The 26,655-nt window shown below is 51.2% G+C and overlaps 1 protein-coding gene across 1 annotated transcript in view; it reads left to right on the top strand.

Moving 5' to 3' along the window:
• The window catches only part of ZFHX3 (zinc finger homeobox 3), a gene marked incomplete at its 5' end in the record, with an annotated part of 92,005 nt that overhangs the window by 7,847 nt on the left and 57,503 nt on the right, over positions 1-26,655 (top strand). The window contains one exon of the mRNA XM_080351825.1: positions 23,084-23,315. Within this exon, the coding sequence (XP_080207951.1) occupies positions 23,084-23,315 (232 nt within the window). The remainder of the gene's footprint in view (positions 1-23,083; positions 23,316-26,655) is intronic.

The raw sequence follows: 26,655 nt of genomic DNA, 5'->3' as shown, positions 1-26,655 counted from the left end.
CCTAATGCAGCGCAGTCTGTCTCTAAAAATGGTCAGGTCTACACATGAGCCTCTGTTCTCAGATGTGCAGGAGACCTGGGAGAGTAAAATCAACTGGAAACTGAAGGCAGGAGAGTCGCAGGGAGACTTTAAAAAGCCGGCTGGGAAACTGAATCTCCCCTGCCTGTGGAATTCAGTTTGGGGCAGGAAAGAGTTGTCTGAAAGCTCTATGATGTGTTTTCACACATAATATTGTTCTCTTAAATAGATATTGCAAAGGTTTAAAAAAATCTTTATCTAGATCCTTCATCTGCAGTGGTTTCTACTGGGAAAGCAGCAGTCAGCACTGGAATTCTCTCCTCTGAGGGAAAGCGGGGCAGGGGGAAGTGAAAAACCCTCCACCAGAGTCAGGCTGGGAACAGCTGTAGGTGCTTGTAGTGAAGGTTCCTGAAATGCTTCTTCAGACAGGCCAAGAGGAATGGTTGGTTTTCAGGTTCATCAGGGGCCAGACAGCCCTGCGTCGCTTCTGAGGTGAAAGCAGTGAGAGACCAGATGGAGAGCAGCACACCTCAGAGTCGTGCAGTCTGTGGTGTGGTCCATATATTAGCTTTCTCGTGTGCCTATATAAAGTCCGTAGCAGGGGACAGCGGATAGCTGGATCGGTATAGCGGGAACTGGTGTTGGGCTCACGGACAGCCCGTCGGTGGATGGAGCGGCCCCGGTGCGGCTCCTCGGCGCTGAGCGGCCCTGTCTGTGCTCCGGAGATGTGGGGGAGTTCACAGAACGGCTGCTCTTCTCTCAGGCCTTGGTGTGGTCTGCAGTAAATTGAGATTGATTGGATGTTATTTTTCCTCTTGCTAATGTAATCCATTAGCCTGGCACATGCATAATCAGTTTAGAGCACAGTTAACTGGATGTAATCGAGTTCTTCCCTGCCTGCTGGAGAAAATCCTCTCCAGATGCTGCTGGGTGAGAGCGCGCACTAGGCTTATCACACACAATCCTCCTTTTTCTGCTTTCTGCCGTTTTCCTTTTAAATCACATGTTGTTGGCTGCTTGCATTGCCCAAGAGCCACTTCTGTTAGTGCTACTTGCTGCCAAAAAGTGTGATCTGGAGGCACTGTTAGCCTGCAGCGGGTGAACCTTTTAGTCTCCTCCTGTAATGCTTCCAGAGCCCGAGGAGAAGGTCTGGGCTGCTGCTGCCATCTTCCCCCTGCCGTTGCAATAGCTGGTGTCAGGCCTCTTCCCGGGGCAGGGTCCTTGCTTACAACAAGAAACTGGAAGATCTGATAATCTTTCCTCTATTCTTATCTTCTCCCTGAGTCCCTACTGTCCCCCTAAAATCCTGCGACTAAATTGGAAATCCTGTCATTTATCTTGCACTTACCGGCGGAGCGCGGTGCTCGTGCCTCTCACCATGACTGTGCATCCTCTGCATGCAGCTGGTGGGTTCTGTGTTCTGAGACATGACCCGAAAAGCAAAAGAACCATCATAAAGGTGTGTGATTAAGTTTTTGAGGTAGATGTACTGGCTGGAGGTAGCTGCCGGGTTTGAAGAGCCTTCATCTCCTGGCTGGGACAGCCTGACGAATGTGGTGAGTCTGGTGGTTGGAAGCGGAGAGGCAGAGGCTGTACGCACTCTTGACAAGTGCAGGCAGACGGCAACAGAAGCCAAGTCCTGTCTCCTCGTGACCGCGGAGGACGAGAGCAGACTCAAAGCAGAGCAGCGTTCCCCACATCTGGAAGAGGTCGGGCGTCTCTTGCACAGGTGGAATTTCCAGAAGGAATTAATCTGCTCAGGCAAGAGCCAGGTTTGGACGTTTCCTACAACTTCCTGAAAATCCCCAGTTTAAAACCTGCAACTCAGAAGAAGTTTAAACAAAGAACTACTGAAGAAACACATTGCTGACCAGACTGCCAAATGAGTGCATTCAATGAGTTCATTCAGTGTCTTCCTTTTCAGTTTTTCCGAGTGCTGAGTTAACTTTTTTAGGGAATAGGGAGTCTGAAGGAGAGGGTTTGGGTTACTTGATGGCCTGCATAGAGGTTCTTTGTTAACTAGGAGATGCAGACTGTGCAGAAAAATGACCCCTTAATATCAGTACTGGAGATACTAGCAGTGATGAAACTCTGTGGCTCTCTGCTGACCTGGAAAGAAGTGAAGATGACCTGTGGAAAGGAAAGCAGGAGGTGCGGCTGTAACCCAGCAGCCTGTGGCTTGTCCTGCCTCTTCAGTGGCGCAGCAGGAGTTTGAGCATCTCTTGAGTGGGAAGGCTGAGCTGGAGGGACTGCGGGGAGATGTGGAGCTATGCTGGGGTTTGGGAGCCAAGCTTTATGGTTCCAGTTAAGTACAAACACAAGACAGACCGAAACCAAAAGCACATGTTCTGTGCAGCGTTAATTGAAGAGCTGTGGTGGGGCTGTGCGTCTGAAATCAAGATACTGATCCAACAGGCAGTTGAGAAAACTGGTGGGAAGGAAGGAAACCCCAGGGATGCGGTTGGGTGAGTGACAGAGGAGCTGGGTGACTGGGCATTAACTTGACTCCACTAAAATACCATCGAATTCCCAGCAGTGATTTAGATCACTTGGTTAAGAAGAGGGGACAAGGCTGGATCACCAGGTACCGGACCAGGATGGTGGCTGCGATGTCTTTGGCAGCTTGCAGTGTAGAAAGTGCTGGAGGAGACTTCAGCTGGTGCTCTGCACGTGGGGTAAACGTAATGGCAGCGTGTGCTGCAGAGACCAGACCGCTGGAGACTCAAGTGTCAACTGGAGGAAACTTGTTGGAAAATCCAAAAAAAGTTTTTAATTCCAGATGATGCATGAAATATTGTATGAGATGTAGCTACTGAATGATAATGATAATGCATTCAAATTCAGTGTCCTTCCATAATATAATAGAAACAGGCAAAAAGAGCATTTACCATAATAGTATCTAGATTTGAAGTTAAAACTACGTGAAAATGGGTGAGCTACTGTTAGAGAAATTAAAAGGGTGTGATATGTGCAGGTCACAGGGGATTTACTTAAAATCACGTTAGGTGCTCGTATTAAATGTATACTACTCATGAGAAAAAGCTGAAAATGAGCGGGGGGATAGCCTGCCAAAGTCCACAGACAGTCCAACATGATTAAATAGGAAAGTATTTCAAGGGGAGACAGAAAAAGGAAAAGAGAAGAAGGAGCACAGCATGGGGAGGGGAGGAGGAGTGAATTCTCGCCTGTGTTTCAGGGAACTGCAGGATAAACCACAGAGGCGTCTCAGGCGGAAGTGCTAGGGACAGAACCGGGACCGGAGGGTTCTGCAGGAACCTGTGCCTGCGGTGGGACAGTTGTAGCAGTGCTGTGTGCCGGAAACTGCAGAGCATGAACTCAGCGGATGGATAGAAGCGGTAGCAAGCAGAGTCCGAGCAGGCGTATGGGTGAGAAGGGTGCCCGTCCCTTCAGAGCGGGGCAGCCTGGGCAGGGCTGGCTCGGCGCTTCCTAGAGGTTGGTTGGTCGGTCTGTCTGTCCTGTGTCACAAGACGTGACCGCAGTCCTTGCCGGTGAGCGGCGGTGGTGCCATCACCGTGGGACCAGCCCGGCCCGGCGAGTCACCGGCGTGATTCAGCTCTGAAATACCCAAATGACTTAACGTAGGTGAAAGGAAATGCGGTTGGGTTTTGATTTTTGTCAAAAACTTCTTTTGCTCTCTGCCTTTTAAGGTTCTTAGAGTAAAGTTGCCCACAAAGAGTCTGTTGTGCTTGTTACAGAGGATTTAGAGCTGTATTAACCTTTGATTTACTCAGTCTCTGCCTTCTGTGTGTTTTGGGTTTATTTTTGCAAGCTTATCTTTTGAACTACAGATGCAGCGTCAGAGCTCTGACTTACACTCATGAGTAACACAAATTGTGCCAGAATCCTGTTTAAATTATAGAGTATAAGGGAATTTTAGCTGATTTCCTACAATGTCTTAAGTTAAAATTCCAACAGCAGCTTCACAAGTGAAATACCCATTTAAGTCTCCCCACAAAGTCATTTTTAAAGCTGGTCTCCAAAACCTTTAATTCAAATCTGCCATCCTCTAGTCTTGGATAAACTCATAATGAAAGATAAGCTTAGTAAGTGAAGCGTGCTTAAATCTGGAATGAACTTTGAGCCCTGCTGAACTCCCAGCTGGAGCAGCTGTGTGAGCTCCAGCCTGGGCTGGACTGAGCCCGTGTGCGTTGGGCTGAGCTCAGCCCTGGGACGGGGTTGCTCGCCCAGACCCTCCACACCCCCGAGCTCTGTTCTGCCTCCTCCCGCCTTCCAGAAATTCAAGCAGCACTTTGCTTCTACACAAAACTGCTTTTCACAGTACAGTCAATTAAAGGAGGAATGAACCCTCATGATCTGGTTCTACTTTTGCATCCTGTTGGGTTTGCCAAGTATTTTAATATAAAAACCACTCACTATCCGTTTAACCCTTTCAGAAACCTCCCCTCTTGGGACTGCGCCTTGCTCTGACAGATTGCTCCAGCACATCACCCTGGCATAGAAGTAGGTTTTTACCTTCCTTTAGGTATAATATTTGATGATAAAGTATGTTAGAATAGGATCAAAAACCACTTTGTCTGTACTGCTTTTTTAAAGCGTTGAAATCAAAACTATTGAGAATACACAGCACTGCTTGCTGTATGTTTTATTTATGGTCTTCAGTCACTTAGATTTTTCTTTCAATGGTTTTCCCCCAAGTACTGAGCCATGTGCAGCCAACAGCCTGGTGAAGAAGCCGCCCTGTGAAAGCAACTTGAATAGCAATTGAGGGAGACAGCAGCTGTAAGGGGAGCGAGTGATCTCGGCTGCAGGAGCCAGGAGTTGGCCAAAGCATCTCAGCAAAGCCTTCTGTCAAACAGGACTTCAAGTTCAAAATATTTGTGAGAATTGGTTAAAAACAAACAAACAAAACCCAAACAAGCGAAGGACACCTTGCCAGGCTTTATCCTCGTGTGCCGAAAGGGGCAGTTTGTCCCAGCTCTGCCGCAGTCCCGGGCTGGGGGCTGGCAGGGCTGACACTGGAGCGAGGGGTGTCTTGAGCTGTCCTGGACCTCAACTCTTCTCTCGCAAAGTGTCACTATTTTAACGAGGTGGCAGCAGTGGGAACGTTGTGCGACATTTTCCCATGTATGATGCCATTTTTGTCTGTTTACGGTTCTTTTTTTTATGTCAGTATTTCTGGAACATGTGATACATATTTAAATTTCAAAGCAGGAATTTCTGCCATTTCAGAGGATGCTTGTACGAACTGTCAGGGTGAGCACAGGCAGTTATGGTCCTTGCCCCAATGTTGAGCCATGAACAGAAGCTCTAGCAGGTCGTGCTGTGGTGGTGTAAGCTCGGGGACCTGCTGTCCCTCCTGTCCCAGTGTGCCAGGTTGCTGCTCTGCAGGGGAGCCGGAGGGTGAGAGTGTGGTGGAAATGCAGAAGACCTGCATTTGTTCTCCAGGTGATGGGCCGGTGTGAGCGCAGGCTGGTGCAGAGCTGTGTGTGTCCACCTGCTCTCTGCCAGCAGACCTGGCGCTGCGGCGGGAGATCCCGTCAGGAGAGCTGGCCTGAGATTTGTTCTGACAGGTAACAGGCCCGTTTGTCAAGGGCCTTATCCCGGTGCGTTTGTCAGGGCTCTCATCCTGATGCTTTTGCAGCCACCTGATGTGTGTAGTTGGAGACAAGCAGTGGGACTGAGCTGGCCCGGGTGGAGCAGCGGCCGAGCTTTGGGGACAGTTCTGCAGGGTGGGGTTGCAGTGCAGGGCTTGTAAGTCCTGCTGGAGCCTGTGCCTGAGCGAGTCCCCTGCCTGATGACCCTCTGCTCCCATCTGGGTGCCCATGTTCCTCCTCACGTGCCTGCAAGTCCTGGGAGATGCTCTTAGTCCCTTTGCATGGCTGGGGCGGGTCAGCCTTTCAGCGCCGCGGGATCAGTCCTGGCCAGGTGACGGCAGCGTAGCTGCCTGCTCTTTGAAGATGAGCTTATTAAATAATGGATGGCTGTTCATTACTATCCATCTCTGACAGTGGGTTGATTTGCAAGCTGGGAAGGAGGCCATAAGGTGCTTTCCCCACCCTGTTCTGTGTGACATGTTGGGCTCTGTCAGTGCAACCAGGTTACAAGGCGTGTTGTCATCTTCCCTCCTGAGATAACTGAGCTGTTCCTGAATAAATTTTGTAACAGTTAAACTCCCAAAATAATTGTACTGTGGAAGTGGCATAGGAGGTTCTATGTTTGGTATCTCTTAGGGAATTCATTAAATTACAATAAATAATGTATGCACAATACATAACTTATTACCGTAATGTTCTTTTGGTCCTACTTGCCAGTCCTAAAAATTCTGGCCTTGCACTGTAATGTGTGCAATCAAGTTCTGCAACTCAAATTAGGCAATAAGTCACACTTGTGCAACAGGTTCTTTGGAAGTTGTGCCTTTGGGTACAGTTGGACAAGCTCCGGTAAACCTCATTGCCGCTCTTTGAAGATCCTTGTCTCCGGGTTACGTTGTCTGTGTGCCAAGGCTGCTGCCCACGCCGCAGAGCTGCGGGCAGAGCGCCAGGGCGCCGAACCCAACCGCTGCCGGAGCACGGCCCTGGCCCCGAGCTGCACCATCTTCAATGGCACCGCTGCCTGGTAGGTGATATTTATGTAAAACCTGAGAGATGCCAGTTGTTCCCTGGCTGCAGACGCTGTGCTGAGGTGTGCACAAGGAGCAGATCCCAGCTCCTTGTGGCTCTGGCAGGGGCTCGGCGTGTCTGTGCAGAGCAAAGATGATGAGCTCTGGTGTCAGTTGACTTTGGGTAGTGCTGTGTCATCGTTCTCTAAAACTGCCTTCCTGCTACCATATTTTGAACCTTCCCATGAGCTGTGAGGAATTGAATCTGGCCGTTGTGGCACAACAGGGAAAAGCTGCTGGGATCAGCTTGCAGTACAAACACTTGCTTAGGCACCAGTTTGATTTATGTTGGAGCTGCCGTACAGCTCCTTTGTTAAGCTACTTTTTTCCTGACACCAGAAATGAATGCCGTGATTACTTCCTTCCCTCTCTGCGTTTAAAGCAGGGTGCTCGTTTTCTAAGAAGGTACCTTTGTGTGGCTGTTGAATCATCAGTGCAGTCAGTTAATCCCAGGATCCTGGTTTCCTCGTTGTCCCAAGCATCAGTTGGGGTTCTGGTGCCCAGCAGAGCCGCTGTGGTGATGCAGGTCCCAGTGCAGCCGCTGCTGTGCCATGTGGCTCCTGGAGCCTCCTCGGCTCCCCCGCTGGCTCAGGCGCAGTGGGAGGTGGTGCGGGAGGCAGGGGCCAGCATTCTCTGATCTAATTGGACAGAATGTAAAAATTTTGATTTTATGCCTTCCTCTCGTCCCACGCTTGCAGGTACAGAATTTGCAGGGTTGATGCCTGTGACCTGTGTGGGTTTCACCACGTTCATGTGGCCATTCAGATCCTCTGACTTGCTGCTGTTTAATTCCCTCCAGCTGCCTGGTGGCCTTGGGACTGTTCTGACTCTCTTGGAACAGGCATCACAGTCCTGTCCCACCCACTCCTGGTTCTCAGGCTTGCAGAGGGATGGTTACAAAGAAAATCACCTGGGGAAGTTTCAGGCAGCAGTAACAAAGCCTATCTCCACAGAGGGGAGGCTAATTACACAGCTAATTAATCCAACAGATGTCACTTTAAATGCCTGTTTCTTTGTGATTCTGTTGCACACGTCATGCTGGTTAAACAGACTTCATGGACCCCATTCAGAATGCCAGCACGGGCTGCAGGAGCTGCAGGTTGGACCTGGCGTGTCCCCTTCGCTCCCTGGGGTTCCTGTGGGGGAACTGAGTCCTGCAGAGCCCAGCCTGGACTGTGCTGCGAACCGACGGCACTCGGAGACAAAAACCCTTTAATAGTTACACATGGTTTAAAACCCCTGAAATAGCAGATGCGAGTGCCAAAGCGGTTGCTTACGTTCCTGCTGTACGTAGGGAGGCGAAGCAGAGACATCGGGGAGCGGAGACCCTGTCCTGCTGCCCGGGAGCATGGCTGGGCCGAGGAGAAGGGAATTTGGAGAGCTGAGCTGTGCGGGGAGGCTGGCGGTTCCACCCAGGCTGCTGGGGGGCCCGAAGCCGCTGTCTGATGTGAAGTGGTCCATGCAGTTCCTGCAGCCAGCTCCTCCTGTGCTGCGGGGAGGGTTTCCCTGGGCTGGCTGTGCTGAGAAAAATGAGCCTATTTCCAACATCTCCAGCAAGTGTTTGCTCGTGAGGGCAGGGACGTGTCCAGCTTGTCCCCCAGGAGAAGGGAGCAGTTCCCTGTCCTTGTGCAGAGCTGGTCCCTTGCTGCAGGTCACTATGTGACAGCTTTCGTCACCTCTGCTGAGACTGCCCTGTTTCTGGCTCGTGCTGCATGGGACTGCCAGCCTGGGGCCACCTGTAATGACACAGTGCTGGTGGCTTTGTTCGGAGGTGCTGCTGTATTTTCTGCCCTTTGTGCTGTTGTGTGGGCTGATAACGTTAAGGCAAGGTGTGAATGCCACAGCAAGTGTCCATCACCCCAGGCACCCTGCCCTTGTGTGAACATCCAGGTTTGGGTTTGTTGTTTTTTGGGTGTATGCTCTGCTGGCTACTTGGCTTTTTATTCCACTTCTATAGTAGTGGAGTCAGAGGGTTCCAGGCTTCTTACTGGGCAGACGCCTCCTGGGGCCAGGAGGCCTGGACAGTGCTGAGCAGAGCTGGACTGCAGCGCTGTGCCCAGTGGGGGTGCTGCGGTGGGGAACGTCACCCCAGAGCTCTGAATGTGGCGCACAAGACAGTCCTGGGGACGGCAGGTTGAGCTGCCCAGTGTGACAGAGGCAGGAGAGACACAGGCAAGGGCAAAGAGCATCTTTCTTGGGGTCTTAATGTTATCGGTAAATCACAGTTGGCGCACTTGATTCAGCATAATGGATGTGCTCTCATTTCCCACAGCTGATGAGGATTATATCAGCTTGGTTTAACAGTCTCATTTTCTGCTCCCAATGCACACTTGTTTTAATGCGTTTCAGTTAATGAGGTAGAAGAGAGAATGAGGTGTTACTGTTTATGTACAGACAGCAAGTCTGTGCAGGGGACCCTGGAGTCCACGCAGTCCCTTCCCATTGCTCTCAAAGGGACAGCATTAGCTGGCATTTATAGAAAATTTATTGGCTGTGGTTTATCTAGGTAAAATTTTTCCCAGTGGTGCATAATTCTCTCTCCTGCCTTCCTTATGCATTATTGCAGCTACAAGACATGTCGCCAGCAGCCTGTCTGTGGGCAGGGGACGTCAGCGAGCTGAGCTGGCCCAGATGTCATGTCTCACAGCACAGCACAATATATTTGATATGGGAAAAGCTGCTGTGATCTACCTGCGGTAAAAAGTTCACGTGTGCCCTAGAGTAATTTACGGCTGGGGCACTTGGTACCTTGGTTGTTTCTCTGCAATGGTGTTTGCAGGCCCTGGGGGTTGGGGCGCGCAGGCAGGTTTGCCAGCCAGTGCCCGCAGAGCTGGCGGCTCGTGCTGTCTCCTCCCCAGAAGGTGTGCTGTGCCGTGCTGTGCCGTGCCGTGCCGTGCCTGCTGGGGTGTGGCAACGGACCTCCCGTGCCCCAGCCAGAGGGACTCACCTTCCTGAAAAACAGGTTGTCCTGGTGCTGATGGCAAATATTTGCTGTGGGGTGTGCTGGAGCTGTGTTTCTCCCAGCAGCATCCCATCTCGCTGCTGGTGGGAAGTGCCTATAAATAGTTAACACTGTTATCTAATTACTGGCCAAGTGCCAGTTGCTGGCATCACTTGCCTGACAGCGCGCCTGGAAGGCCCTGCACATTGTACCACATTTGAAGGTAAAGCTGCTGTTGGTTTAAGCGGGAATTAAACAATTACCACGTCTTAGTTCTCCCCACCTTCAGTGGATTGACTCTATAAATTGTCAGCCTGTTGACATTTTAATGTGAATTATGTCATATGGTATCCCCTTTGATTTCAACATGCCTCAGTTTGTAAATACATGAGCCTCTCAAAGGGCTGTGGTTAGCACACACGCGGGAGGCCTCGGGGTTTTTGGTGGGGAAGGAGCAGAGCGCTCGCCTCTCGGCAGCAGCGTGCCTGGCACGGTGTCCCGGCTGCGCCGCTGGAGCTCCAGCACCCGCAGCGGCGGCCACGTCGGGGGCTCCCGGTGCCTGCAGGGCTGGCAGAGCCCCTACCCGGGCACTCGCCAGGGGTCCTGAGGCGTCCCCAGCCTCCTGGGTCTGGGGTCCCTGTGCCCGTGGCGAGAGCTGCGGCCTCTGCGAGGGCTGAGGGCTGGCTCCTCCAGCGCTGGTGTCCCTGTGCCAGCCGCAGAGACCAGGGCAGCACTGGTGCCCTGTGAAGACTCGGCGCTCACCTGCGCTCCCGCTGGCGGCTGCTGCCGGGGTGCAGATCGGCTCCTCGGTCAGGAGCAAACAGGAGGGTGCTGGTAGGGCAGGAGCTGCACCCTCACACCGAGACGTTTTGGGGCTGGATGTAGCTAGAACCAGAGAACAGTGAAGGGTGCCTGGCTGTGGCAAAGCCTCTGGGGGCCAGCTGGGTCATGCCCCAGGCAGGGAGGTCCTGTCCCCTTGTCTGGGTTCCTGCTGGGTCCTTGCAGCCCTGTCCAAGTCCAGGTGTCCTCCTGTGCTACCGAGAAACTCCTAATTCAGCGGATCTCCACTTCTTGGATCAGCCATTCTTTCCTTTTTTGAAACTGGCTCAAAGAGGCATTGCAGTCTTCATGTGTGTGTCAGGGAAAGGAGGATCCTTAGGCAGGGTAAGCAGCGAGTGAGGAATATCTGGGAGCGATCCTGGGATGGCTAATGCCTTCCTCCCTTCAGGTATGATTTGCATCCTCTTCAGCAAAAAGCATGAGAGTGTCCCCATGTGAGAACTGCTGATGTAAATTGTGACACCCACAGTGTTTGCGGGGCTGTTTTGTGACTCCATGACTGCTGGGTATGGGTGCATCGCGTTAGGACCACGATTCTGCCTGTGTGGGTGGTGGCAGTGTCTCTGCTCATGGTGTTTGCTGAGCCGGGCCGATGTGTGCAGGATGGCTCTGGAGTGGGCAGTTGTGCCTCTTGAGCACCAGCTGCCGAAATGGAGCAGATGCTGTTGCATGTGCTCTGCTCCACATCCCTTGGAGAAGACCAGCTGTCCCAGAGCCAGTTCTTGAACATACTTGGACCATAGTGGGGGACGTTTAAAGACTCGGGTGTCCTTGCGTAGATGGTGTTTCCATGTCACGGGCTCTGCATTCCAGGCCGCTCCTGTCTGCCTCTGTATGTTTCCTGTGGTCCCACCGTGTGGGAACCCTGCTCTGATTGCTTCCACACCTCCTTGGATCTGGCTTCCCTGTGTTTTCTGGTGTGTGCTCTGCATTACTCAGACAGACTGTTAAAATGTCTGACTCTGAGCTGGGCAGGTGGATTAGCGAGACACGAAACCTGCATACTGGCCTCTTGAAAGCAAACGCTAACCCCGAGCAAGTGTCTTTGCAAAGCAGTTAATCCCACACAGTCACAGAAATAGGAGTCTCAGGACTACTGGAATAAATGGAGTTACACAGGCATCTTCAGAAATAGGATTTAGAAATCTGTCACCTCTTCACACTTCTCTGCCACGGGTGGACACTGCTCCCGAAACAGATCTTGCTGCTTCCATTTTATTTCTGAATTACAGTAGTCAGTAAGTAGTCTTAATGCTGATTAGTGCTGCCTTTATAGTATTTATCATTTACCCTGTGTGTGTCTCTACAGACTTTACCTTGTGGATTGCAGATCCCACATTGCTAAAACCAATAAATACTGTGCCTGGTTTTTCCCAAGAGCTTCTGTACCTGGATATGCCAAGTACAAGTAGGTGCAGATACACTTGAACAAAGGGAGCACCAAAGAGCAGAGGCATTCATCATCTCCGGTTTTATTCTGTTGGTTTCAGTGTACTTCTGCAAGCTCCATATTTTCCATTTTTGTAGTCTGTCTTGGAGAGAATAGCTGCAACTAATATTTGGAGTAATTCTGGTCTCTTGTAGATCTCTCTTCAGAAGTATACTATAATTGAATTAGGTTTTAGATACACATCGGACATTTTACACAAACATGAGCATCAGCGTTACAGCTGCACTGAAAGGAAGCACTGTATGAACTTGGGAAGCTGGCGCTTCACGTTCTGTCGGAATCTGAGCAGGTCCGAGCCCTGACTCCCCCTTGGTGTCCTGGGGCCCCGACTCACACCGGAGCTGCTCAGTGGTGTGAGCCACGGAGCCATTGCCTGGATTTATATGCACAGTTCTTGAGACACATTAGTGTCCATTCGGTTCATGGAAGCCCTCACAACCATCTTAAACACAGAAAATATCAGACCTAAGGTTGCCTTAATTCAGCCCTTTGTGTGCAGGCGTTATTACAGTTTTTAATTATAAGTATTTCCATACATATTTTTCCAGTAGGATTCTTACCTCATTCTGTGAATGAGTAATTATTCTGTTTCTTTTTATCTTCCTCTTTCATTACATTGCCCCAGGCTTTGTCTAATACAATCCAAAGCTTTCACTGAATGAAGAATTATTTATTTTCTCATGGGCATTTCTGTGGTGCTCTGTGTTCTGTTTGTGTGTTTCACAGACACTTAATGAACTTACTTTCACAGCGCTTGTCTGAATGAGGCGGTGCTGCTGTCCCTCTGTTTGGGGTACCTGATGCCCAGCAGCACCCCACAGGTGCTGTGTTGTGGTCCTGCCCCGCTGGGCGCCCACCCGTGTCTGCCCTGGCTGCTCTGCTGGAGGGGCTGCCCGGCCCTGGGCTCGCTCTGCTGGTTTATCTTCAATAAATATTATACATCTCCTATTTCCTCTTTGTTTCTCTGTTGTAGCAGTCCACTGCACCTTCCTTTGGTTCCCCCTCCTCCCATATCACGTGCTCTTGCAAATCCTTGCATCATCTGCATCTTTGACTATCACAGCTACACCACCACCACCGCCATCCAGCTTTCCTTTTGTTGTAGCACCTCTTAACATGCCCCAGAGTGCGGACGGTGCCTTGTCTTAGTCCAGGACTTGTCTGTGTCCTGGACTGACCCCGTAAGCCCAGCTCAACCATGGCACTGGATGAGGAGAAGGCTGATCCGGGTGGGATGCCGGAGAACGTTGATCCCGGTGGGATGCTGGAGCACGCAGCTGAGCAGAGGCCAGTGCTGGTCCTGGTGACCTGCCCGATGAGCAGGTACTACTGTCTGTCACAGCAAGTGGAGATTGGGAAGGGCTGATGGTTTCATGTCTGGGGGTACAGGTTTCTGTGTTGCAGGGGTGCTGTGGCACAGCAGGCTTTTGTTGGCCATGGTTGCACAGAGTCCTCTAGCTGACTGGAAAAGGTGGAAAGTATTTCTCACAAATATTTCTGTGTGAGGACTGTGGACGAAGGATGAGCTTGGTCTCTTGTTCCTAAATGTGTCCTTGTTGGCTTCTGTGAGGGGAGGTTGTGTCATCCATCTCTTCGATATTGATATTCTTCGATTTATGGAGAGGATTAAAAAATTGTCTTGTGTATTGTTGTTATTGTACGGTTATCTGTTGGGATTCAATGTGGTACATTGCTGTAGGAAGTTATAAAGAAGCTATATGAAAACAAGGAAATCTTCAGTCTATCATAGCACTTGCACCTTCTCTAGAGGGAGATGAAACAATAAATACTGGGTAAGGGAAGTTGATCTGTGTCTGTAGTATTTTATTAAATAATGTGAACTCAGTGTGGTTTTTGGAGGCTGGTTCAATTTCCCACGTGGTTTTATGGAGCATTATTACGGTGTTCCCTTGCTGCACGTGGGCTGGCCAGAGTGCAGGAAGCTGCCTGTGCTACCTGTCCCATGCTGCCCGTCCTGCCCATAGGCAGTGGTGCTGCCCTGCTGCCCGTCCCATGCTGTCCTGCCCGTGGGCAGCGGTGCTGCCATCCTGCCCGTCCCTGCTGCTCCTCGGGGGCACCGGTGTCCCAGCCTGCTGTGCGAGCTCCTGTGCGGTTGCTGGGGCACCGGGGCCCAGGCAGAGTTGGAGGGGCTGCGGGGGGCTTGCTGCGGGGGCAGGGGCTCATCCACCTTCCTGCTGCCCTTGGCGTCACCGGAGCCGCCGCTCCAGGCCATGTCCCTCTCGGTGGGGTGTCCTGGTGCCACTGCCCGGGTGCCTCTCAGCCTCGGTTAGCAGTCAGGAGCTCAGTGCAAGTGAAACGTCCTGGGTCTTTCCTTTCAGTGAGCAGCAGTTTCTTTTCCAAAAGACTTAATATGGGGGAAAAAAACAATTTAAATTCTTAAAGCAGGCTCCACATGTACAGAAAGTGTTTGGGGCAGTTGTTTTAAGCTGAGCTGGCATTAACACCAGCAGACCAGCACGTTGTGTTCTGTGCATCGAGCACACGGATCCTTAGAGATCCTTGCAGCGTAACGTGGATCATTCCTGTCACTGCTGAAGGAAATAATACATCAGCTGTATGGGTAGTCCTGCGATTGCTCTGTGTTATGGAGAGCCTTTTTCAGTCACTCAACAGCCATATAATTACAATATGGACAACAGATTTTTATCTTGCTGTCTTTTCAGGTTCCCTCCAGCCCTTTTTATTACAGAACTTGCCTTTTATCCAGCAATTTTCCATATTCATGGGCTGCTCTACTACACCAGCGTGTTCACAGCTTAACAACTCACACTGAACTTATAATTTTCAAGTATTTATACAAAATACATTGAAAAATGACTGGGTAGTGGGATCATTGAGCCTGGTGTTGGTTACTGTCCTGCCTTCCTGTTCAGCTGATCTTTCCCTGTTTCTTTTCCACCCTGGCAAGGATAGGGCTCCTGGAACTGCCCAGCTCCCGTCTGTGCGCAGGCTGCCAGCCCTGACCTCCTCCTCGGTGCCGCTGCTGAGTCACAGCAACAACGTTCCCATGTTTTTGTAACTTCATCCTGTTGCTGTCCATAAGGTACTTTGCAGGCACTACTTTAAAACCAAAGCACAGCTTTCAGGTGGTGTTTCCGTGGGGTGCCAGGAGCATCCTCGTCCCTCGCGGGGCTGCCCTACGCCCCGTGCCCGCAGCAGCAGCGCGCGAGGTGGAGGGCAGCACTTTTCACAGCAGCTGATAGGAAATGGGCTCTCAGTTGTGCTTCTGTTTTTAGCACTATAATTAGCAGGATCAATACACACACTCCTGTATTCATCTCTTTGTATAGCAGTGCTTACGCCTGTGCCTCCTTGGGGAGAGCTGTGAAGATTTGGGGGATCTGGAGAGTTCTCTGAAGTTGCATTTGCCCAAGAGCGGATCGGTGTGACTGCAGCTCCTGCAGTGCGGTGGTGGGAGAAGAGAAAGTTCCAGGGCTGCAGTGAGACCTTTCTCTTTTCTCCTGTTCTCAGCTGCCCAGCAAGCCCATAGCGCAGTGTCCAGCTGTACAAAGGGCTATCCGTGTGCTACCAGAGTTATTAATGCTGACACAGATGGAGGATGGCACCTCTGGCTGCCACCTCCACTTGGAACATCCTGTATGTGTGACCTCCCTGGACTGTGCGCTTGGCTCTTCCTCGAGCGCACGGGAGGAATCTTAGTGATGCTCCGGCCCTGCCAGGGCTCCCACCCCGATTGTCAGGAATGATTAATTAGTACTTTCAGGTCTCTTGCACACTTAAAAGCGTGGGGGAAGTGTGAATACAAGTTCAGCCGTTGTTGGCTCTTGTTTTCTGTTAGTCTTTGTCATTTTTTGCCCAATGACCCTGGGGGACAGTGAATGTGTGGGGCTGCTGCTCATCGCAGTCTGCATAAACAATGTCCTCGTTAGGAGCTGGCTGAGTAAGGCCTGTGGAGAAGTTGGCTGCAGAGCCCCGCACAAGCTGGGGCTGTTGCCTCCCTCTGGGCTTTAGCCCCTCCTCATTAAGCAGGTCCGGGCTATTGATTGGGAGCTTGTGTTTGGAAGAGTCTTACTTACTCTATGCATTATCTTGACAGATTGATCAGACCTGATTGAGAACCTCTTAAAGGAACGAACAGCTGTAATGGGAAAGTTGGACTCTGTCATCCGTTAGGATGATTCTGGGAGCAAGAAGAACGGGGCTGACATCTTGGAGCAATTGTATTTACAATTAACATGGCTGAAAACGATTGCCTCTATTGATCCCCCCTTCCTGCAATTACAGCCTCATTGTTTACATTCCAGCACTTCGGTTATAAAAAGGAAATTCAATAATTATTGCATTATTTAAAGTTAAAGTGCCACAGAGTTTGCTGGCTACGCTTGCTGGTTGATTTAACGTTCAGTAAAATCCATGCTGAGCTCTCCATCTTTAGGCTGAGCAATATTTGTCTTTTAATGAGACTTCAAGGGCTGGTGGAGCAAACCCAGTTTGCTGGGTGGCTTTTGGGGTCATTTATGGGTTTCGGCATGGCAAGCACCAGCCTCCCAGCCACTGCCTGGCTGGGACCATGGTGATGGCTCCTCGTCCGTGCTGCCAGATGATCAGCTCTTAGGTGGAGCTGCCCAGAACTTTGGTGCCTCACACATTGTTACTGACCTTTCCCGGGGCTGGCAGGTCTCTGCTTGGCTACCTGCCTGCTCCTTTTGCAGAAAGTCCTTGGCCTTGCTTCTCTGACAGCATTGCGGTCGGGGGCTTGTGGTGGGATGGTCGGGGGCCCGTGGCGGGATGATTGGGGACCCGGTGCAGCCCCGTGTGGTTTTGCTCAGCAGCTCTGTCCCTGCCTGGGCTGTGCAGGGTCTGCGTCAGCCCCACCACTGGACCGAGTGCGTTCACTTGGCTCTGGGCAGGGTTGGAGGGCACAGAAAATACAGATGTAGGAGGAGAGGGTGTAGGCATTGGCTGTTAACCGGGGCAGTTGGTGCCGTTCTTGAGCCTTTCCATGGGACTCAGGGACTTGCATCAAGTATTGCAGCCTCTTTGGCAGGAGTGCTACATATCCAGCCTTTTGGAAAGAAAAATAAAGATCAGAAACCAAAAAGTAAATAAAAATCCAGATTTGTTGAGCAAAGTCCCCTCATCCTGATCTTGTGGTGGTGATTTTGAGGGCTTGGGTGACACTGAGGAGGCCGGAGCAGTGATGCTCACCTTTAGGCCATTCCAGTTACCAACTGCAGAAACTGGTGGGCGTGTGTGTCCGAACTCCGCGGTGCAACCTGTGCAGCGAGCGGTTACACCAGAAGCCGGGGAGGGGTTGGTAATGCTGCTTCTTCAGAAGCAGCAGACAACTGCAGCATGTTGGAACATGGAAGAGTGTGAGTTCATCTTTTGAACTTGCTGTACAGAGGATGGATTTTTTCCCCCTTTCAGACCATCAGGGCTGGGGTCAGCTATGAATGCTCTAGCCCTTCCCAGCATACAGCCCGTGTGCACTCCTGCCGTGTCCCGTGTGCTCCCGCCGTGTCCCATGTCTCCAGCAGCTCCAGGAAATTCCAGCCGGGGCTGCAGGTGTGAAAGCAGAGCAAGACGGATGGGCCAGCTCTGACTTTTATGGAGTACTTGGAACAGACCGGGATCAGACAGCTGCATCCACATGACTTTCATTAAAAATTCAGATTCTTCTCTTCCAGGGCTGTGTGATTTATCTCATGCAGCAGATCAGAGGCACATGGAGGCCAAGAGACGCTTATGAGGCCTCTGAGGTCTGTGCGGGGTCTGGTCTCTTCCCGGTCTCCCCTCCAGCCCCGCTGTGAGGGTCCTGTCTCCTCCTGCTCCCCAAGGGCATTGTCACAGCCACGGCTCTTGCTGCCACGTGGAATGTTTCCTGCCAAGCCTGTTACTAATTACTCGTGTCTGACTTCACTCTGAGGAAGAGTCAGTCCCTGGGCACCATGCTGTGCCGGGATGTGCCCCCACAGCTCCTCTGCACATGCGTGTGCCGGCAGTGGCTTCACAGTGACCTTGCACGGACCCGGCGCCGCGGTGCTCCCCTCTCCTGGGTGCCGCCGTGAGCTCCGTGGGGCCCTGCTGGCTCCAGGTCCTGTCGCTGGTGCTGGTCAGGGGTGGGTGCTCATGAGCAGCAGTGAGAGCGGTGCGAGGTGCCGTGGTGCTCCCTTCTACAGCTCTGTAACCCTCCAGCGGTTCTTTGGCTCCTTCTTCCTCAGCTGCATCTGTCAATTCTTTTAAATCACTTCTAATTTACCCATTCCAACAGAGCAGACGTCATGCTGAGTTCAGTGGTAAGAAGAGTGTTACATGTGGAAAAAAAACTCCTCCAAAGATGTTAAAGACTGAAAACTTTTTCTTCAAGAAGGTCTCGGTAGTTGTGTGTCCTCTGCTTTTGTGGCAGGAGTGTCCTGTACTGTGGGCGCCAGCCAAAGCAAGTGACCAAAAGCGATTTGGAAGAGATTTCTCCAGATTGTTTATCGATTATCCATCCAAGCAAAAAGGATGTTTGTGTGCACAGGGGGTGGTGGACGCATGTTGCCTGTCCCGGTTTGTGCTCTTGCCCAGCTCAGATGAGTTGTTTTGGACCCGGTCGCCGCTGCGGCTGGTGGTGTGTGTGCGGCTGTGCTGAGGAGGGTTTGCTGTCTGGTACCGCTGGGTCTCCGCTTGCTGCAGAGAGCTCAGGAGTTTATTCTCCCTGTTTGGGTTCTGGTCCCCAGGCCTGTCACTTCACCTGCAGACCCCTGGTCTGTGCAGGACGTCCTTGGGCTCCAGAGAGGGCAGGGGGGCACCGGCTGCCTCAGCTGGGGCAGCTCTGGAGATTTTCTGCTGTTCCTTGTCGTTTTGCAGCCTGCAGGAGGGGCCACCACCCTCGAGCCTGTGGAGCTTTCTCACACCTTCTCCTGCTTTTGGGACCACGGAGGTGAGGTGGGATCTCAGCACTCGCAGACCGGGGGCATGTGAGGTTCCCACACTGTCACCGCGGGTTTGGCCTGAGCAGCTTTTAGGGCTCTCCAAAGGGGAAGATTTATACCAGATGAAGTTAAGATTGCATAGAAATTGGGCCTTTTTTCTAATGAATAATAAACTTCAAAAGCCTGAGATAGTTCAAAGTGGTTATTGCATCTCCCTGGTGACCCAGGGTTACAGTTCAGACATCCCCCACAACAGTATCTGACCCACTAAACACAGCAAACAGGGTTTGGAAAATAACATTGTGCCTTCTGGCAACAGAGCCCTGTAGGGAGGATGGTCTGCTCGTGTTGCCGTCGGAATGGTGGCTGTAATAAACTTAATACAGAAGAGCTTTTGAGCAGATACAGATTTTACATCTTTTAAAATGTGAAAGACATATAGAAGTTTTTAGAAATCAGATTAAATGGTGAATGTTAACTACAGTAACACCCACAGCGGTATTCAGCAGGAGAGTTTATTACTCGTGTGATAGTAGCAGTGTGGATCCTTGGTCCTGGTGACAACAGTTTCATTGCCGAAGAAGGCAGCGAGTCCATGGCACAGGGTGAGGAGGGCTGCCTGCAGTCAGATTAATACAGCTGTCACGTTAAATTCCACAGTAATTGAAAAATACTGTGGGTGAGGCCGTGTTAGATGGGGAAAAGATAGATGGCAAAATAAACAAAGTTGGGATATGTGAAGGATGGAGGTGGAGAGAAAGAAAAATTGAATATAGCGTCATTCCTTATTTCATTTAAAAATTAGATTTCTATAGCCATACATTGTGAATGTTCATTATGCTATTATTTAGTAGAAGAAAACAATTCCAAGCCGTATGTTAGCAAGTGAAGACTGGCAAGTCAGTCCCCCAGCCCGGCGTGTTCGGCTCATCCCAGCGCACATGAGCGCTTGCTCAGGCGCCTCTGCTGCCCATGCCCACGTGTGCCCCCGCAGCCCCGATCCCAACGCGGCCTGCCCGAGCCCAGGCCCGCACGGCGGGGCTGCTGCCCTCGTCCCTCCTGGCGTTTGGGGAGCCTAGGCTGTGCCCTGCACTCCACAAAGGGACCAGTCACTGTGCACTGGCCCCCAGTGCTCTGCGCTGCATGTAAGCGCAAGTTATAATTTTTCTCTTGCTTATTTAAACTGTCTTCACATTCAGACCTTTCCAACGTGCTGACTTGTTCAAGCCAAACCCCGAGGAAGGGGGAGGTCAATATGCAACACTCCCTAAACCAGCCCGAAACGCTCCTGGGGCAGGGCTGCATCCATCCTGGCTGCCGGCGCAAGTGCGGTTTGGTGCGGAGCAACCCCGAAAACGTGTGTTCCTGGTGAGAAGCGGTGCCAGCCAGCTGCCGCAGCTCCCTGGTGCAGGGCATTTCCCCCGTGCCAGGGATGCAGCCCTGGAGCACGAGGCAGAGCTGCAGTCACAGCTCCTCTGTGGAGATGGAATTACCAAACCCGGTGCTCTGTAGCTGGGGAGGGACCGGTGTTAACCCCGCAGGTCTGTGCTGGAGGTCGCGGCAGGCGGTGCAGGGGTGACAGGAGGACACGAGGTCTCTGAGCAGGATCCTCCTGTCCACAGAGCAAGGGCGCAGCTTTGGCCAGAGACCCGAGTGCCTCCCGACTGGCTAATGGGCCGGGTTGGGTTTGGTTTGTTTCGTTTGCAGGAATAGGTGTTGTGAGCGGCACGGCGCTGCGCTGCGGTTACTGTACATACAGAATAGCCCGCATCCCCAGGGAGGCTGCGCTCGGGAGCCGTATGGTTTCCATCAGAGCGTTCCTCTGTCTGTTTCTGATTTAAAGTGGAGCTTTGACTAAACCCGATCAATATTTTGCATGCCATGCGTGAAGAACCAGATGTTGGAAGTTTCCTATCATTGAGAGGGGAGGGGGCAAACACCCCCCCTCAGACTTGCAGAAATCAATGTTCTCTGACAGAAGTTGGTTGGTTTTTCTAGGAACAATATATTCCTTTGATTTTCAAGTTGATTTGTCTTTTAACAAGGTTGAGGTTTAATATTTTGAATTTGTTTTCTGTGATACGGATAAATTCTCACAAGGGGAAAGCTTAACAGTATGATGGACAATAACTACATGTACTTGTCCAGCATTTCATCACTTCTGGCAACTCACAGCTCGTACTCGCTTGTGCGGCACGCTGTCTCGTGCCGGCCGCGGAAGGCTGACGTGAACCGGAGGTCGGCATGTCCATGGTGCACGTGGTGCTGCTGGCGCCCCCGGGTCCCGCGTCCTCCTGCTCGACAGGCTGGTGACGCCGACCAGGCACGAGGGATATTGAAACACGCAGGAGTGGGAGCAAAAGAGGAGCAGAAAGAAGGATGTGTTTATTAAACCGTTTAAGACAAATTTTTCCTAAAATCCCTTTTTAAATGACAGCAGTACAGCCTGTGCCTCTGATTCCCACAGATACCACATCCTTAATATTTTCTTGAACCCACGACCAGATCTTTCTCTAATTGCTCACCAGAGGTTTCTTCTCGCAGAAGCTGCTCGTGAGCCCGTTGGCACTTTCGAGCCTGAGCTGAGCGCGGTGTTTGCAGGATGGGGTTTCCCCAGCACCTCTGGGCCACAGGACCGGCCACGTCTGCAGAGCGGGGACGGATCGAATGGGACAGGGGTTTGTTCCAGGTCGGGACCCGCAGGGCAGAGCAGGGCTGCCTGAGCTCTGCCATTTGGCTCGCTAACCTTGGCTTTCTATGTCTGAAGCTATTTCTCTTCTTCTGGCTCAGGAAGAGGGTAATGCATGCAAACAATAGAAACGAGAGGAAGAAGTAGTTCTGATGAGGGAAAACAGCAAAAAAATCTTTTGAGGGCACCAGTGGGATTAGTGCCCTAGTGGATTCTTCAAATATTACAGTGAATTTAATTAAATACATCGTGATCCCAAAAGAGGCGAGTCTAATTAGCCAGATCTAGAATACATTTATTCTCTTCCCTCACTCTTCCAATCAGAAGCCTCAGCATCAGCTCCTATCCTATTTTTAATCATTCCTAGACTCAGAGGGCTCTCCTGCCTCTGTGTTCGCTGAGCACACAGCGCTGGGTAATATGTGTCTTTAATCTTATCTGAGCTGTAACTGAGATAACAGACGTCAGAATTGTTATCAGAAAGTTCTGGCTGCACATAGGCAATATTTTTGATTGACAAACCTTGAGATCACATCCAAATCACCTTATTTATGTGCCTTGGGTGAAGTGCGTGGCAAGGAAAGAGTTTCATGAGATGACCCCGAAGACAAAAAGAGGTCTTGAGGTGGGACAGTGGGAGCTGGCAGGGATTCCTGCTTGGCTGAAACGTAGGTGGTGAAGGCTTGTGCCAGATCATTACAGCGAGAATCGGGCCTGTGGAGCTCCAGCCCTGCGGTGCCCGGGCCGAACGCAGCCCGGCTGTGTCGTGGCAGCTGCCGGAGCTGTGGGCAGCTGGTCCTGCTCCTGGCTTTAAGAACTAATTGCCTCATCCTTGGGATTCATGACATAAAATAGTATTGGTTTCCCTAGCAGCATAGACCTCTGTGCCAGAGGATTGATAGATTTTGTCAAATAATCAAGGTATAATACTCTTGAATTAGCTATATTGGCTGCGCTAACACAGCTTCGGAGGGTGATGAGCTTTCCCAAGTGCTGACACGGTGCAGCGACAGCAGCTCGCTCGCCGTTGGCGTTGGGTCTGGCTGGCAGTCGCGGCCGCGTTCCCAGCCAGGCTGCCGCAGATCCCAGGCGGCAGAGCCGCGGTGATGGGTGGGATGGCACGCGCTGTGCTTCCATACGCTGCTTCCAGGACCTCTTGGTCTAATGGGTTCGTTGTGTTCTAGGATTGCTTTGGTTTTATTCTTCGTAATTTTCAATGAGAATTTATCAAATTAAATTTTATCTGTTTGACATGAAGTTGGATCCCCTCCCAGGATAAGCTTTAAATATGAAAGAATTAACTATGCATAGGTCGTGAATTGCTGTTAATGTTGGATCTGGTATTTTCTTTCACTGAAGGAGGTGATCTTGCCTGTCTTGATTTCTGTTTCTGTGCTTGTTTCAGTGTGTTACGTTTTTCTTGCCTCTAAGCAGGAGAGCGCGTGGTACCTTGAGAATAAACAGGCTCGATCTTACCGTGTCTTTGTCAAAATGTGGTTTCTTACTCAATTCCCAGGTGGCTTTTAGCAATTTACAGTGGACTAAGCCAGGGAGAGTGGAGATGATAAAGGAAATTCACATCTCTGTACTTTGTTCTTCACAGCACCTTCAGCATCACGAGAGCGGGGTGGAGGGTGAAAGCTGCTACTATCACTGTGTCCTCTGTAACTACTCCACCAAGGCCAAACTGAACCTCATCCAGCACGTGCGCTCCATGAAGCACCAGCGCAGCGAAAGCCTGCGGAAGCTCCAGCGCCTCCAGAAAGGGCTCCCTGAGGAAGAGGAAGACCTGGGACAGATCTTCACCATCCGCAAGTGTCCGGCGGCAGAGGCGGGTGAGTGCCGCCTCCCTGGCGTGTTCAGGGTCGCTCTCCAGGCTCCTCCACCTCACCGAGTTTGACGGGCAGTGTCAGACCCTCTGTGAAGCTCCACAGCAAGAGAGACTCTTGTTTCTCTTCCCTGGTGCAGGGTGGCACTTACTGCTTATCAGTGATAGGTGATGGAAGCCCCGCAGCCCCGCGGCGGGACGAGCCCCCTGCCTGCAGGTCCAGCACAGCTCTGCCACGCGGGGTGGCTCTGAGCACCATCACTCACGTGCCGTGTCGGCTCCGCTCTGTACGAGGGGCTCAGCGCGAGTTGGACGTGTAGAGGTGGTGTGTATGTTTGTTCTGGAATATTGTGTGAGCGTCTAAAGATACCGTCACACTAGGACAACTAACAAACTAGTGTTCTGTACTTTTCATAGATATTTTGCAAATGCATGAGGTCCTGAGCAGCAGTGTGAACCCGTCCCAGCTTGTTCATTGACTTTGAGCATGGCAGCCACGCTGGATGGAGAGGAGGGGCTGGGCAGAGGGGTGGGCAGGGGAAGGGGTGAGTGTTTGGTTTCGATGTCTCCTCTTGACAAAGCAGATAAAATGCAGGGCTTGGGCAGAGCATTTAATCGTACAGGAAGGACAGATAACAGGAAAGGGATTGCAGCTGTGAATCTGGCAACAGAAGGTGTGCCGTAAAGGGGAGAGTTAGGCTGAGCAAAAATGTTAATGTTTAATCATTTAAAGGGTTAAGAAGTTTTTTACGTTAGGAAGAAGGACGATCTCCTGAAGTCCTCTTTGGAGGAGCAGAGCCTGCCCAGCCGGCTGCCACATGTGCTGCCGGGCTGGGAGGCGCCAGGGCTGGGGGCACTAGGGAAAGTCTGGACAGCCCTCGCGTCAGCCTCGGCCAGGGCTTGGCTCCGCGGCTGTGGGGAAACGGGTAAATCTGACAGAAAAGTGCTTTGAGAAGGTGGCATTCCGCAGCTGATGAACACAGGGACAAGGAGAGTCATCTCAGCTTAAAGGCGTTGGGAAAGGAAAGTAGCACCAGTTGGAGGAGAACACGAGTGGCTCTTGGAAGTGTCTCTTGAATTCAGGCCTGGGTTGTGATGCTGTTATGTGTGTTAGTAACAAGGATCTGAAATATTGCAGAACACCTGAAAAGTAAAACAGGAGTCTTATAATCAAGAGTTAAATTCAGTCTCATGGAAACAAGTGACCGATCTGTGAACCCGGTGGCCCAGCAGAGCAGAGGGCACGAGATCGCGTTCCCAAAGGTCGCGGTGACAGTGGAGCTGCGGTAGGGACAGCGGAGCCGCAGCGGGGACAGCAGCTCCCACGGCTTCTCTGCCTGGGGAAAAACACGCACATTCCAAAGGGAATGCTGGCCAGTGTTGTACGGTTTGGAAGTTTTCTTAAAAGCAGAAAGAACAGAGAGGAGAAATCAGCTGTGCCCTTTTGTGTCATGCAGAACAATCTTGAAAATCTTTGTTAACTTTAGAAGTTTTGGTTTACTTTGTCTTTCACTTTAGAAACTTTCTCTTTCCTTGTCTGTGCACCAGGATTGTGACACTGCAGGTGCTGAGGGTGCAGAGCTGACTACTGAGAGGTAGAACGGTTTGACCATTTTAAAAATGTATTTTTTTTAACTAAAAGTCTTGAAAAATCACTGTAAGGAAATCTCTGTTGAAAAATATTTTGCTTTTTCAAATGGTTTGAGAAAACTTCCTTTAAGCTTATTGGTTCTTCAAGAAAACTGGCAGCAAAAAACGCACTAAGAATTTTTTTAGCATATTTTATTTCAAAGGTTAAAAATACAAGTAAGGGTAAGACTCCGTAGAATGCAAAGAGGGGGAACCTCTGATGCAGTTCGCTTTGACCTGAGGTATTTCATTTCAGACGCTCTCTCGACCCGTTGTTGGGCGAGACTGGGCAGGCGCTGCTCTGCTGCTCCGCTTATCCTGCAGTGCCGGCAGCCGGGTGTGGGTAGGAAGTGGCTGTAGCCCATGGGGTGAAGGGGTGTTTTCATCTCCCTTTATTCTGATCCCCTCACAGTACCGAAACGTTAGCCGGAGTACGGAACGGGGCCGCCCTGTAGCCAGGCAGCTGTGGCCATGTCCAAGAGCAGGGACCAGGACATGAAGCTGTGTCCCGAAGGCAGGGACCGGGACATGGGGCCATGTCCAAGAGCAGAGACCAGGGTATGGGGCTGTGTCCGAGGGCAGGGACACCGGACGGGCAGCAGGGACACCACCAGCACCCGGCTGCTCCTCACGGCTGGCAGGGCCGACCTCTTGCAGGGCACAGCAGTAACGTGTTGTCATCTGTGACTTATTCAGTGTAATTTCTTCATGCATCAAAAGCTCTGCCTTGAACAGGCTGATCCTTGACTTTTTTTCTGTGACGCGTAGACTTCCAGCATTATAAAATGCCGCTGTTATTTATTATTTAGCTGGCTGTTGTTATTTTCTGTAGTTTTGGGTGTCAGCAATGTGTAGCAGGGGTACACACGTACCTAGACTTAGATTCACTCTTCTGACATACTTGTTTTTTCTTGGTTTTGAACTTGGCCGGTGTATTTGGCTGTTGCAGCCATTCAGGAGAGCAGCACGTGCTGATCGGCGGCTCAGCCCTCATACCGCAGCCTTGTGGTACCAGGACCGCGCCAAGCGGGGGGCGTCACCTTGGTCCCCGTGCTGCTCTGTGGCAGGGAGCAGTGCCGGGGCTCAGCACTGGCTCTGCCCATGTGTACCTACTTGCTGGTGTGTGTACATACTGGTGTGCATATGTACTGGTGTGTGTATGTACTCGCTGCTGTGTGTACGTACTCGCTGGCGTGTGCAGGCATGTAGTAAACAGCTTTGCTGTCTCTGGGCGGTGTGTAGATATTTGCTTGTATAGATGCATCTCAATCTGTTGGAAGAGAGTGTCTGATCATACCTTAATTAGTCCTCTAACAATCTACAAAGGTCAGTGCCAATTGCCTGTTCATTTACATTTGTAATTGTGATGGTTCTTGATTGCATATTAGTTGCAACTGCTTCCCTCCCGCCCCACAGCAAACACACGCGCAGCCTGAGCAGCAGCCCTGGAGACACAAGGACCTTTGTCTCTGCCCGCGGCAGCTTCACTGGAACTTCTGTCTCTTTTATGGAACGGAGCTTTAGCAGCTACACTCTGCTTCCAGTAAAGGGATGATGAAGTCATTGGCAGGGAAATTATATGGGCATCAGGCAAGAAACTCAATCCTCCTTGAACTGGATAATTAAAGACAATTAAACTTTTCTGCTCGCTCTGAGAAGTGTGCTCATTATGCAGGAGACAGGGAAGTGGGCCCAGGCTGGACGTTCAGCTGTTTTGT

The sequence above is a fragment of the Nesoenas mayeri genome, assembly GCF_963082525.1.
Source record: "Nesoenas mayeri genome assembly, chromosome: 12".
NCBI classification, from domain to species: domain Eukaryota; kingdom Metazoa; phylum Chordata; class Aves; order Columbiformes; family Columbidae; genus Nesoenas; species Nesoenas mayeri.
Note: the sequence above shows the minus strand (reverse complement) of the source record. Positions and strands in the feature narration are given on the sequence as shown.